The 15,670-nt window shown below is 37.4% G+C and overlaps 1 protein-coding gene and 1 long non-coding RNA gene across 2 annotated transcripts in view; one reads left to right on the top strand and one right to left on the bottom strand.

Annotated features, from left to right (window-relative positions):
- Positions 1–13,708, bottom strand: LOC125671248 (uncharacterized). Its single transcript, XM_048906793.2, has 12 exons — positions 13,342–13,708; positions 9,487–9,609; positions 9,198–9,386; positions 8,732–9,046; positions 8,009–8,228; positions 7,789–7,871; positions 7,453–7,660; positions 7,277–7,368; positions 6,888–7,184; positions 6,218–6,354; positions 1,951–2,002; positions 1–1,853 (listed from the first exon to the last, which is right to left on the bottom strand). Exons 1-12 carry the CDS (start codon positions 13,670–13,672, stop codon positions 640–642), a joined length of 3,261 nt encoding a protein of 1,086 aa, XP_048762750.2. The 5' UTR covers positions 13,673–13,708; the 3' UTR covers positions 1–639.
- The window catches only part of LOC125671250 (uncharacterized), a 6,026-nt gene continuing 2,388 nt past the window's right edge, over positions 12,033–15,670 (top strand). The window contains exon 1 of the long non-coding RNA XR_008802364.1: positions 12,033–12,741. This is a non-coding gene — a long non-coding RNA (uncharacterized LOC125671250). The remainder of the gene's footprint in view (positions 12,742–15,670) is intronic.

Genomic DNA, 15,670 nt, shown 5'->3' on the forward strand with positions numbered 1-15,670 from the left:
CTCTGTAATACAACTCTTTAATGTTAAAACCCAAGAAGTCAGGTGATGTAATATAAGCTGTATTTAATTTTTTTTTTAAAGAAAGGAAGCAACAGAATAGTATCGCCATAAGATCTGAAGAGATGTTTGTGACATTACTTAACGTTGACAGTATTGTTACTCCCAAAATATCGTGACGAAGTATCGTAAGAAAAATGCTGCAATATTTATTGATTTACAAAGAATGTGTGCCTTATCTATACAAACTCAGGAAATCAAAGGACAAACCTGAGGAGTATTTGACATAAATTAAAAGTAAAAATAACGAACAATGCGCTACCATGGAAACAGTCAAGGCGGTCTTCATTTTGTAGCAGATTAAAAATAATATCAAGAGACAGCATTGCTGCAAGGGTTTTCAAACCTAGAGAATGTCATTTTACAGCTATTCGTGTTCATTATCCTCTTTTTTGACATTATTGATTTTTTTTCCATTTAAAACATAGCTTTAATTACTATCTGAGCAAGGATGTTGTAAACGTGCACAGAATCTGATCATTATGTGCCATGAAGGAACCTTGGTCTTCTTGTGATTAATATAAGCAGACCTTTGTACGTGAAACTACAGAAGTCTAAATCAATAAAATCAGACATCCAAGCTTAGAAATAAGCACCAAACGACTTTGCATCTTTAAGGTTTGTTTCAGAGGATGATTTCATGGCAAAGTTTTCACTAGTTTCTTCTAAATTTTCATCTCCATCAACTGTTCTCATATTTGCTGTAACTTGTCCCCCTTCAGAATTCAATAAACTTGAATCTTTGAATTCTAAATTATGATTTCTTTTTTCACTTGAAGTATCTTCTGGTGACAGAATTTTAATGATCTCTTTGTCAGGGTTTGAATAGCTGTTTAATGATTTGCAGTCCTCCAAATTTGCTGTAACCGAATCAACATCCATTTCAAAGCCTCCACTGTTTCTAGGCACATCGTAAATGGGTGATGATGTGTTGGTGGAAGCAGACAGAACATCCCTAACCATTGTGTTGCCCTCTTCATCGCTGCTTATCGCCAATGTATAACTCTGTCGGCGAGGTGCTCCACCATAAGGACCTATTTCAGAAATATTGCTTGTGGTTGAAGAAGGGCTATTCTGAGTTTTCAACAGGCCTTTTTCTTCCTTCTTTTGAAATTCGAGTGTGTATCTTGATATGAATGCTTTCTTCAGATCATCTTTTACTTCCTTCAAAGCAGACGATCTGTTTCCTGTTTCATCGGAGTTCGAATAAGACATATTGATGTAGTCATGTCTATTTCCGGCGGAAGTGGATGTAAGTTCTGTTAGGGACTGTGTAGATCTGGACTTACATGTTTGCTTTGTGTTTGTATTCAGGTTAGGGTGGGAATCAGAACGTAGCATTTGATCGCCTGCAGATTGAAAATCCAACTCGGTTTCACTGTTTGCAAAATCATGACGTGGGCTATCACAATTCTGACGTGGGCTACCACAATTTTGACGTGGGCTACCACAATTCAGCATCAATCCAGGACTTCTGGGATTAGATAGTTCATCAAGATCAGTCACTTGGTCGTCAAGGAAACTGAAATCAATCTTATCAATTTTAATACCAGGCTCAGTAGCTTGATGTTCTTTCGATAAAGCAAGAAGAGTCATGGCTTTAGCTTTAGAAAGCTTAATGGACTCTCTTTCCTCCAAATTACGAAGCTTTTCGTTATTTATGCGATATATCGATTCTTCTAATTGTTCTGCCTTCTCCATGGAAGTTTTCTCTGAATGGATTGTGTCTTCCTCAAATGCACGATTCTGAACCTCCGATATGACACTCCCTCTATTATCGTCTCCTTTACTGAGCCCTTTAAAGTGGAGAAACATAACAGAAAATACAGATTTTTCACCTTTATGACATTCTTTTAATTCAAATCGAAAAGGAAACGCACAGTAAGTACTCACAATCATTCGCTCTCCAGGGTATTTGGGTTGAATGAAAAGGATTACCGCCCCTCTGTAAAAAGAAATAGTTAAATCTGATCAGTGGCGGATCCAAATTTTTTTTAAAAGGAAGTTCTAAATAGACTGGATGCTCCAAAGTTTGAAGTCTCTGTAGGTTAATTTTCTGGGTTATTCTAGCTACACTCTATTCAGAGCTAAATCAATGAATAACAACAAATAACTGAGTTGTCTATCTTTATGTACTTGTCTGTATGCGTCATGTCAAATCTTATATTTTTATTATCATAAAAAGCCCCCCCCCCCCTCCCCCTATAAATCTGTCACTGCTGATCTTTAGAGAGGTATTTTCTCATCGAGTTTATCTTGAATTCTTGACATTGTTTTTAAACCTTTACAAGGGCAACACAATGTAAAACACTCCCGTAAAGAATATCATTACGTAATCGATTATAATTACTCCGACCCGTTGATTACAAATCGGTAAACACCCTCTCATTTTACAATCTATTTCTCTACATTTTTGTCTAAAGATTTATAATGGCATTGGCCTATTACCTCAAACTACATTTGAAACGCTTTATGATTTTAAACACTACCAAAGGTATGAAACACATGACATAATTTACAACACCTATGGCGTTTTACTCTTGCTTTACATAAGAGACATGCGCGTTGTGTGATAATTACTTAAGAATTCTGATTCCCTTGTTTTTGTGTAGGGACTGATGGAAATAAAACTTACATTTAGATGTATTTATATCTTCCATTTCCCTTGACAAAAAGAAGAAATGAAATTAATTTCACTTACTGACTAGTTTTAAATTATCAACAATCGCGCGTTTTTAAAAAAGTAATTCTACTTGTTCTTGTACAATCATGTTGAGTATTGTTTGTTTATTCTCTCCTGCAGAGAATCGTTTCACGTTCTTCTAAGCATTGATCTCTTTCGAGTCGACGTAACAGCAAGATTACATCTTGAATTCCAGCTCATGCAACCTAGATACTAGATGTAGGTAATATAGACTTATTTTTGTCCAAAGTATTATTTGCTCATTTAGAAATTTGATATATTAGATGGGTGATAGGCAGAGTAGACTTCGGCATTTAATTGTGGAATCCTTTGATATTGATTCAGTTGATGCTACTGATTAATCTTGACCCCCTATTGCATTCAATGCGTCTCATTTTCACATCTCTCCTCCTCAAGTCTTGTATCATATTTCATCACGAAATCTACCTTCAATGAATAACATCTAGTATTCCATTGCAAGTCGAAAAATTAAACATCTGTAAGTTAAAATATTAAGCCATTTTTAAATGTCGCTAGCATACTTTATGATGTGCATGCATTACGCACGTGTAAACACGAGTAAAACAAAAGGAAAAGTAATGTACTTACCGTGTAGGTTTCATGCTAATATTTCACGTGCAAACCATTCACAGTCATGTGTGCTAAAGTGTGTGTGTGTGTTATCAAATAAAATTGTTGCAAATAACCCATTAAAACAGTGGCGGATTTAGAGGGGGGCGCAGCCGCCGTCCCCCCCCCCCTCCTAAAATTTTCAAATTTAAGGTAAATCTCAGTATCTTGTTTCGGAAAATGTACTAAACGATAAAAGAAGCAATAATTTCTTCCACTCCCGGAGAAATAAATGACAAAATCTTTTGATTTCTCGAATTACTTTATTGGGAGAACTTAATTTTTTCAACAACAAAAAAACCCCTTAAAATTTGGGTCATTTTATTAATTTCACCTTTAAAAAATGATAGAAAAATAGTACAATTGACTAAATAGGAGAAATGTTTCAAGCTACATAAAATCTGTAAAATCCAGGAGCTTTCGGGGGCTTCGCCCCCTGGACCGTCTGCCCCCCGTAATCGCGATTCCTGGATCCGCCCCTGTAAAATGTAGTAACAGTGAGCAATTTAATAACTATCTTGAGAAATGTTTAAAGTTTCAACGAAATAAATGCAGGTTCTCTAAAGGAGAGGCGTTGCATTACATCTTATAATTGTATGTATCCAAGTAGTGACTCATTATTTTCACGTGCTTCACGGCTGTTGTTCCTCTGGTCGACTCAAATGTCATAACATGGGTCAACGTAAAAAAAAGGGGTGACACTGGTACATTCTGTTAACGCATGATGGGTTTAAAAAGTTTATATAAGTTTTTAAAGTTATTTCAACCAAGAACAATTTCACAGTTAATGAACAGTTTTAACCTCCACCCCACTCCCGATTTTTGTAAACATGCCTTGTTACGTTTCTCGCCATGGGTGTTACAGTGGGCAGTCCTTGGTCCAGTGTTCTGATTTCCCGCATTCAGGGATCCCGTTCCACCGAGGTATTTGTTTCAGAGTGGTTCTGATGCTGAATCAGGACACACCCACCCACCACACACCCTATAGATCAACCTCGAGAAAGTTCCGGTTCCCAAAAAATAAAGTGATAAACTGTAAAATGGCTGTTTGTTCACAATCTTCTTTTTGTGTTATAAGATCTTTTCTTTAGAATGCAGGTTTTGACCAGTTTGACATAAAATATAAAATTGACGTTATCTGGCAGCAAAGACCAGTTTAACCCCTCAAGGATGTTTAATCAGTTTCCCCATTGAAGATATGTTTATGTTTTGACACTACAGTGTGCAGCCAGTATGGAAGTTTAATTAGCACAATACATGTCAAAAACTTTAATTAGCACAGTACATGTCAAAAACTTTAATTAGCACAGTACATGTCCAAAAATTTAATTAGCACAGTACATGTCAAAAACTTTAATTAGCACAGTACATGTCCAAAAATTTGATTAGCACAGTACATGTCAAAAACTTTAATTAGCACAGTACATGTCCAAAAATTTAATTAGCACAGTACATGTCAAAAACTTTAATTAGCACAGTACATGTCCAAAAATTGAATCCATATAACGCTTATATTTACATTCACAGCTACACGGGACCTCCATTACTTAAGTCATATCCGAAAGACCCGTGGTTCTCACTTCTAAATGCCGAGCGTTTGGTGAAGGAGCAATCGTTTGACGCGGTCATCACACGAGCAGAACTCGAACTCACAACCTCCAGGTTACGATGTGAACACTCCACCACTCTGCTACCGCGACCGGTGTTTAATGTGGCATTGTGATGTCATTGCTACATATTGTCGAATGAACACATTATATTTTTTAAGTTTTTCACAGGAAAATCGGTTGAAATGTAAATGCAGTATCGACATATGACTCGACCAGTAGAGCGGTTTATACCGCAACTACAATTACTAAACATCATCATCATCATACATGTATTTGTGCGACTTCTTTCCTCTACACCAACTCTCATCCCTTTTATCGGACATTCACATAAAACGACAGGATTGGGAAATTAAAAAAAAAAATCGGCTTAACATCATCATCATTTAAATTCTGTTTACAGATAATCTTGCAACCTCAAAAATTCAAAAACTTTCAGCATTCATTATTCTTGATATAACAGCTGATGAATAGTCACTACGCTATGTATAATGTCACATGGTTTTCATTGTCCTATGATTGCCTCCAAATTATAAGTTTTTTGCTTTTTTCAGGAGAAATTATGATGGAATGTAAATGTTAGAACGTGCTGTACAAATTGAAATCATGCGTTGACAACATGCTTTGATTACAGGTTCAGAGTTGAGATCTTTTGATATATCTGTTCATTCTTTTCACTTTGCACTGCCGTGGGTAAAGAACTATCTAAAAGAAAGAGAGAAATCAAGAAGAAATCATTCTCGGAGAAGTGCAGGATTATCTGGTTGATACTGCCGATCATCTAGAGTCAGAAATAGCCCACTAATCGGAATTCTGTTTGCACCGGCTGAGGATTTCCAATGTTTATCTTAGCAACACGAATTAAGGCGGGCTCATCCAGATCACTGCAAAGGAAAGCACTTCAAGTTGTCTCAGACACAATGTAGTGTTTTTGCGATTTTGCAGAGGTTTAATGTTGTAAGCAAACAAGGAAAAATCACACCTGAATTTTATTGACTTTTCTCTTGATTTTCAACGATTTTCGAACTATTTTTCGAGGATCGTAACCATACACCATGACTTTGTAGTTAAATCTTACTGACCTTTGGCGCTGAAAGGGGCTGTCATCTGTACTCTTTGGAAAATTGACAACACTTTGGAACTGGGCATGCGTGAAACAGTCGGTGATAGAGGGCATGCTGGGGTTATTGTTTCGAGAGTGAGATTTGTGAGGTTCATCAACATTATCATCTTTACCAACCTTTCGTTTCTTATGGAGGCAATACACAATTACTGAAATCAGTACCGCTAGCACAAAAAATCCCAAAACACCCCCGACAATGTAAGGAGTAGCATTGGCCTGTGTCAGCGACGATATTCGCTTCTTGCCAATCATCCCTGAAAATACGAAACTTTTCATGATAATATGATAAACTGATGTGTATGTCAATTTTAATTGTGATGTTATTCAGCACAAAGAGTGCTTGATATACTGAAAATCATGTAAAAGATGTAGTTTATTGCGTAAAGACTTCAAGAAGAACACATGCTCTATTATCAGACGGAAGTATTGTCGACAAGTGAAATATTTTTAATATAAGCGGTCTGTGACCTGAAGTATTATTACTATAGAATAAAATTTTTATTTTATCATTTTATATCTTTAGACAGCTTTATAGCACAATTACCCTCATAATAAAGATTTATGTAAGGCAATGTACCGGTATCAAGCCAAAAAAAAGCGTACAACAGTGCAACAGCTACTGAAAGGACCGGTGGTATCTCACGGGATCCGAGCGAGTACCATCCATCTTGGTACAACAATAAAAAAAAAAAAGCCTTGAGCATTTTCAAAAGCACAGAAAATCTCGTTGTATTTTCAACGAAATAGGTTTCTGGATACGACAGAAAGTTTTTGACTAAATTCTTACGTGTTGCTAATGTAGACACCCTTACAGGTCCTCCACAGCTGATTGTTCGAGCAAAGGCACTGGATCCAGAACACATCCGGAACGTGTAGTTAGACTTCGGTGTCAGACTAGCGACTTTAAACATTGGCGACGACTGGTTGGAAATGGTGTTGAAGCTACCCAGGTCATTCGACCCGTCAAGCATTTGTAAGAGAAAATGCTGAGGCGAGCCACCGTTAAAACCTGGCCTGCACTTTACTTGGATCTCTGTATCGCTCAATGTTGTAGTGGAACAGTTTTTCGGAATTTCAGGAGGGCCTGTAAAAGAATATGTGTGTCAGTATGAGAGAGAGAGAGAGAGAGAGAGAGAGAGAGAGAGAGATGTTTTGAACGTTTGTCAAATAACTTACTTGGCTCAACAATACGGTATCGACAGGGAAGCAGCATATCTCCAATCATATTGGTAGCTATACATGCGATGTCTGAATACTGGTTGTTTGATCTATAACAATTTCAAAGTCAATTCAAACAACATAACAAGGTATACATCTAAACTAATCAAGGTTAATGGGGAAAGTAAACTCACGCAACATCAATGTGAACAGTCGTTGATGATGCAGTTTGTGATTCTACGTCACCAAGAAGGCCCGTCTTGATTGGTGCATTTCTTTGTATGTATTGCCATCTCATGGTTACATTATTTGGATTGGCTATTACACGACACGTGAGAGATACGCTACCACCGATGCGAACGGCATGTTTTTGGACGCCGGAGAAAGAGCAAACTGGGTTATCTGCAGAAACATATGAAGATCTTGTGTGGGTTAAATAACAGTTTTCATTCATTTAGTTATCATGTCTAAATTGTAAACAAATCATCATCATCATCATTATCATCATCACCGTCAAAGGATAAACTTACACAAAGCTTGTACATTCATTATCGGACTTTTCGCAGCTCCAAGATGATTATAGCCCTGGCAGCTGTACTGGCCATTCTGATCCCTACAAACGGGAAGAAGACTGTCATTTCTTAAATACATGTACCGAGTGTACAGATGGAAAGGATACTGACATGTACGGAGTAATTTCCCAACGTTTTTATTTTCATGTTTAAAAAACATGCAAGAAAAATAACAAACCGATGGAAATGTTGCACATGCAAACTTGTTGAAAGCTTGGAAACGGATAAATTAACTCGCGTGATGTTAAAATTGGATTCCACTATTGGCGATCCATTCAGGAACCACAGCTTTTGGCTTTGCGAAGGAAGAGGTCGAGCTTCGATAAGACAATGAACAGCAAGTGATGACCCCTCTATCACCGTCCTAGTACCATTATCCGCTGATATAGAGGGAGAATCTAGAAAGTGAGAACCTCGTACGTTTACTACATACCTTGTGGTAGAATCTTTTTGCTTTTTCAATACAAACTCTTTATTGATACAATAAATCATTTATGTCTAATTATTCAAACTGCATATATGTTTGTTTAAAAATATCACAATTACTTAAAGTTCCATTTAAAAATCCGAATATTGAATACTGGCTACATGTCCTTTTGTGAAAGGGACAAAGCGAGAAATGAATTAACGATAAAGAAAAGAAAAAAGATTGCTCAGAGACCACAACCACCAGAGTTGAACCACCCACCCCAAATAGCATGAATCTTTATTCCGAACTTTCCCAAAGATTGTTCACGTCTTTTACTAGACATAAGAAACAACTTGGTTAAAACTTTCTTAGACATCTAATCTAATTTTAACTGACTTTTTGTGACGTCCCATTGAAACTGGCAGACACTCTGACAGATAGACAAAGCCAAACCCGTTCACCTCGTTAGAGGTAGCGATCTACATGACTTACAAGTAGGCAGAAGCACAATGGAACGAGTTAGGTGCTGAATATTCGTCTTCTGCAGAACTGAATTTGAAACTACACAGGACAGAATTTGATTTTCCATGTTTCTGGTTAGCCGTATGGTAAAGATGCCTTTCACAAAGTATGTGTCGTCTGCGTTTTTGATGACTTGTGAAGATGTACTGTTTATTCGGGTGTTATCTAACATCCAGTAAATGCTTCCCGCTGGTCTGCTTCCGTAACTGTGACACGTGATGGTCGTGATGTCTCCGTCGTCAAACAACCCAGAGAAGCCATCAAAGACCGGTGGCAATGGAGTAACTGTAAAGAAAAACACCCTTAAATGTTGAATGTTGGGGTATACTTACAGTTTGAGTATACCGGTATTGGTCAATGGAATGACTCCTTTACACTTTTAAGAGGAAGACGAGGTCTTTAAAATGGCTTTAAAAAGCAAAGAGAGACAACTCACGGTTTACATCTAAAACCACAGTTTGTTGGACTTGGTAAAAATACTGTATGCTTGCGTCACAGATGATAGATCCTTTATACATAGCCCTGGTCATTTTAAGTTGTAGAGTGTTCACACGTGATATAGTACCATTGGGATGAATAGTGTCCAAGTTGTGTCCCGAATAAGTTGTTCCGTTGGTGTTTGGACCTTTGAATGAAAACGGAGAGAAAGTGATGTAGACCAAATAATGTAAAAGATTTATCGGCCATTATATCGATAGATTTGAATTTTTTTTAACTGTCCATACCAAGCAGGTGCCATTGCAGCAATGGTGGTGGCTTTCCGCCGTCGACCTGACATCTGAGAAGATGCACAGAACCTTCATCCACAGTTGTGCTTGGGCCCTTCACAGCAAACAGGGTAGGTCGTACTAGTAAATAAAGAAACCGTATTCAGCTTCTTGTATCGTCGGTAAATTTCGACAGTTCGGTTATGAGAGATAATTCTTATGTCCAGGTTTGATGTGTACAGTGTTTTGAATAGGTTAAATGTCAAGATATACAGTCTATGCAATTTGCAAGTCAAATACATTGGTACATCCGCTCAAAACACGAAGACAGAATAACAATTTTCTGCCAACTCTACTTCTACAAAGATGGTTAAATTGGGAAACATATCTTGTAAATGTAGGAAAGTATCTATACCATTAACTGTAATTACTAAAAGTATTAATTACATTAGGTTATTCATATCCTTGAATTAAGGTATTTTGTTGTCAGATTGATGTCATTGTTAGTATGTAGACTAGATTATGCCATCTGTTGAATAAATACAAGCTGACTTGATTCTGAGATTAAGGATTAAAATACAAATATTTCATTAGGCCAATGTATCATTTCAGCTCTTATATCAACCTACAATATTAAGTTTCTGTTAGAAACACATAACTACATGTTCTATGTATTTGCAGTCTTTTTTTTTTTTTTAAAGGACAGCAGCTTGTTTACGTTTTAAATTAGCGTTGACAAACACAGGAAATTTTCTTTCACATAACCGACCACATTGTGGTTGATGATTTAAGAACCCACGCATTCACGTGCATTGTTATGCATATGTACCTCATACAGTAGATATGATTTTATCTAAACAATGAAGTCACCATGGTTTGGTGGTTATCATTATTGTGGGAGATTAGGGCTATATACTGTTATCTGCAATGCCATGCGTATACGTTTTGGGGTACTAAAATCCCGAGTATATTACAATACCAAAATATACATCGGGTTCGTATCCTCTATATAAAAGATTAAACTGACAAGAAAAATTTTCTATGAATATCAAGGAAATTGCCTAAAATATAGAGATATTTATGAACAATATCCTGTTTCAAGCGGCTTATTCCGTTATACCATTTCTCTTTTAATTCATTTGTTTCTCTTTCATATGTACATGTCTATATCAACATTTTAACTAAACATGTGCCCTAATTATTATCAATATTATTTACAAAATGAAAATATTACATGTACCATCATGCTATTAGAGCATCTAACATCAAGACGTTGCAGGCAACGCTCCACAGTAAAATCCCCGATTTTCTCGTAGAGTGTTGTAAATAACAGGAATCCCTCTTACACTGTCCGATATATATATATATATATATATATATATATATATATATATATATGGCGACTATTCTTATTTTCTCTGTTAGGAATCAATATAAAATGTACAGAAAGGGGAAGTTTCCCGGGAAGAGGGTTTTCTTTGGGGGGGGGGGGGGGGGGGGGGGGTAGGGGGGGTACCATATCAGGGAAAACGGGACTTGGTTTCTTGGGGGGGGGGGTCAAGCTAAATAAGTTTAATAGACGGAATAAAGTCCTTCTCTATAACTCGCACGTTGCATGCAACGCTCCACAGTAAAATCCCCGATTTTCTCGTAGAGCGTTGCAAATAACAGGAGTATAATAGGGCGACGCTTCTTATTTCCTCGTTTAAGAATCGATATAAAATATACATAAAGAGGAAGTTTCCCTGGGAAGAGGGTTTTCTTGGGGGGGGGGGGGTACCATATCAGGGAAAACGGGGCTTGGTTTCTTGGGGGGGGGGGGGGATCAAGCTAAATAAGTTTATTAGCCGGAATAAAGACCTTCTCTATAACTCACGCGTTGCATGCAACGCTCCACAGGAAAACCACCTATTTATGAAAATCAACGCGTGCAACGTCACACTCGCCGTAAGCCCTATATCTTAATCAGGTAAACGGAGTTATCCGTAGTCAATATCAGTGTGCCAAGAATGGACTAACAATGGGTATGGAACACGTCAGACAGCATTTGACCCAATGATAGGTTGTATTGGCAAACAAGATCGTTATAACGACCATAGAATTTGCGAAATGCTGATTTTAATCGAGACTATAGGAACCCCTGCACCATCAGCTTGTTTGTCAGTAGCCTGTTTCGATTTAAAAACTGGGGGGGGGGGGGGGGGGGGGGGGGGGGGGTTGTTAAAAAAAATCGCACTAAATACGCTTCTGCACATGACCCTATCCGGACACCATACACCGGAGCTTGATGACGCGACCTTTATTTGTAGATTAGAACCTAGCAGGGCAGTTCGTGACCGTACAAGTGTGGGTGGGGGTGGGGGGAGGGGTCAGCTTGCGCATGCATAAGTATATGTTTACCGGAATCAGCAATGTTTAACAAACAATTGTCCAAGGAATTCAAACAAAAATTGTTCTTTATGAATTGTGATAAACAGTTTCAGTGCTCAAAACATATTAATATTATGGAGTGTAATTTATTCATCCATGTACAGTTACATGACAACATTTGCACCGCAGAAACACTCAACAAAGGAAGTAATATGTTGTTGTTCATATCTTAAGATGGGCATCTTTTGTGAAATGGCAAGTGACTAAGCTTTTGAAATGAAAAACGACATTTAAGCTTGTGAGCATGAATAATTTGTTGCCAGATTTATATCATTGGGTTAAATATTTTGTTGCCAGATTTATATCATTGGATTAAGTATTTTGTTGCCAGATTTATATCATTGGATTAAGTATTTTGTTGCCAGATTTATATCATTGGAATAAGTATTTTGTTGCCAGATTTATATCATTGGATTAAGGTATGAAACTAAAATGTTATTATCTAGATTAGACCGTGTTCCTGGTTGAATTTGAACTTTTAAAGGTCCAAATCAAATACCAAAAGGATGACTCTTAATTCTGAGGTTAATGTCAAAGAATTTTCCACTGAAGAGCCGTAGAGCGAAAGCGCTTTGGAATACATGTGAAATCACTGAAATATTTGTATGCTTCAAGTTTTAAAACACATCTTTATTTCTGGACCTAGAATATTAAGTTTCTGCTAAAGGCATATGTCTATGACCTACGTATTGCAGTTCTGTTTTAAATTATATCAAGTTTTAGTCACATATAAGAGACCGGTAGCCTCTTCGTAGGGAACACATAACACAATACTGGATTCATCGAATACCTTTCATCTGGCACAAAAGCTCCAATATCTTCAGCAGGATATTTGTCGCAAAGGTTAGCCTGATATTGAAATTCAGTAGATTTGTTGTAGAGTTTTTTCCCAAAATACACGCGGATGTGAATTGCGATACTTTACACTGACGTTAACGTGCTTCATGAATAGTATACCGACGTGAAGCGTTGCAGTTCATACCCTCATGTATTCATCAAATAAGTGTAAGCGTGTCGCATGTTGTATATATGATGAAATTCAAAAGTTTCCTTCAATTACATCTAGTACAAATTATGTAACATAGATAGCATATCGTATTCTGTTTTATCGCAACAGCATCACACTGGTGTCACCCCCCCCCCCCCTCCCCTTGTATTTTTAAATGTTCAATTCTTGGGTATTTCGGGCGTATTTTTTATGTAACTTCAGAGTTTATCTATTTCAATGGAATACACAAATCCCGCATAGAAACCGTTTTTAAAAATGTCATTTCACCGATCATGTAATATATGATAGCATACCCAAGGAATTGAACATTTAAAAATACAAGAAGAAGGGGGGTACCGGAAGTCTTGTCCACAAGCACCAGTGGTTATGTGTACCGTCATAGAGACTACACTCCTTAGATAAAGTATTTTTTATTATCTCTGTTATGGACCTACCGAATATATTGACCGTGAAGTTCTGCTTTTTACCAGCGTCCGCCAGATCGTAACATCTATACAGGCCATCGTCCTGTAGCATCAAGTTGTGAATGTTCAGGGACTGCAGCAAGGTGTTGTTCTGCAAGACAAACCTGCTGGCATTCACGTTCCGATGTAGCAGTCCTTTGATAGCTATAATGGTACCATCAGGTCGGTCCCAGATAATGGTATCGGTCTGAGGAATCTTACAATCCAACACCACGGTACTCCCCAACACAGCAAGAATAACGTCATCGTTAGCAGTGACGTGAAAGGCGAAGAAAGCGACTGCCAGAATAATGATCACCATTGCCGAGATCTCTTATGGCCTGTAGCACCAGCTCTTTTGATGTATACAAGATTTTGGGTGTGAAAGGGGTGTTTCATGTTACTCATAACATCTCTGGGGCAACAGGGGGGGGGGGGGATAAATGGTTTAAAATTGCATCTTCAGGGGCTTCATTTTCTGTTATGTTCAAAATGTACGAGATCCTATTGCTCTTCATTCAAGTTTTTTGGTCTATCATCAATTTCGTCTTCAGCGAACTCTCTTCTTCTAAACGGTATTTATAATTATGCCAGGTCCCTTCTGAGGAACCCCTGTAATTTATAACGGTCACCAGTGTGGAATTATGACAATTTTAGGCGATAAAGTCATGTTTATTTATTTACACGGATTTTGAAGATAATTGCCCCAATGAGCTTATTATTGCACCAAACGAAAATACTTCGTATGCCAGAGAAAACCAAATATTTACATTCAATCATAATGTCAACACATCGCCTTTAAGCGGCAGATAGCGAGAAAACAAAATAATGGGATGTCTCCGCTAATTGTGTAGTAAAGTCAGCTTTAAAATGTCATTTTTTTTATTGTGTAGTTAAAACCTGTGCATTTCTCATAAGTGTTCGTTGTTGTTTTCATTCAAATAAACAACAGATATTGTAAATATTATACAGATTAAACATATCACATAGCAGAGAGCTAATCTGGCTCGTTTAGCATCAAATATTGCAATGCAACAATTTGTGAAATCTCGTAACACAATGTTGAAACCTCATGCTTTACATGAAATAACGGTGTTCAAAACTTCATGCTTTACATGAAATAACAGTGTTCAAAACCTCATGCTTTACATGAAATAACGGTGTTCAAAACCTCGTGCTTTATAACGGTGTTCAAAATCTCATACTTCAGTACCGGGCAATAGTCTGCAGTATTTCTATTGGCTATGCAAGGTTCACCTTTTAACTGATGATGAAATACAGAATGTATTAGATGAAAATCAAAGTAGAAACACGAAAAATATAATTATTAATTAGGATAGTGTGTATGATTTCATTTAAACTAGTGGATACGGTGATAAATGTACGCAATCATGCTGTCCTGTTAAAAGTTCAGTCAGCCTGTGCATCTAGAAAAAAAAAACACACCCCAATGTACATTGTATAACAACAGCTGTTTTGTAGAACGGATCTGTCGCCATTAGCCTACGACTTCTGGGAACAGATCCGTCCTCGAGTCAAACAATACAGCAATCTCTACCCAGAGTTATCGTTCCCGCTACGCTCCACTAATACCTCTGTCAACGTCTAAAAAGTTATATCAAAATGTACAAAAACTAACTTAGCATATCGAACTGTAATGATAATATCTGAGCAAATCAAACACTTCTCTGAATTTTTTAAAATCAGAAGATGGTAAATATGAGACACCTGAGCGAATTAGAAGGTTTATATAAATATTCATTCATTCAATAATACTAGTATAATCATGGAATTCGTTGTTTTTGTGAACCTACTTTGATTTAAAACTTATAAAATTATTATCCATGATGCTATAGGTATAGGTAAGTCAGGGCCGTAAATTAACCTTCAATTTGGTGGAGGCAGGAAATTAGGCGGGGGTCTGGGGGCCGCCCAGGCCCCCAGACGCTGAGCACATTTTGTGCACACTGAACACGTTTCGTGCAAAATCCTTGATTCTAGGGCCTTCTAAGATGTTACTTGACTAACTCATTCTAAAAGAAAGATTTGGAATGCTTTTTAAGGGAGGTATCATGTTCTTAGTTATTGGAAACAACATAAATTCTAATGAACTTTAAATTTTAATTTTTTTTGGCTCAAAAGTTGGAGGAGGCAGCTGCCTCCTCCGCCTCCATGTAATTTACGGCCCTGTAAGTTTTGCCAAGAATCTTGACATTTAGACGTTGACAGAGGTGTTGTAGCGCAGCGTAATTAATACGCCCTCTGGTGAGAGATTGACAATACAGATGTTGTCCTCGAACCCAGTCAATAACTGTGTTCT

This window comes from Ostrea edulis, chromosome 4 (assembly GCF_947568905.1).
Source record: "Ostrea edulis chromosome 4, xbOstEdul1.1, whole genome shotgun sequence".
NCBI classification, from domain to species: domain Eukaryota; kingdom Metazoa; phylum Mollusca; class Bivalvia; order Ostreida; family Ostreidae; genus Ostrea; species Ostrea edulis.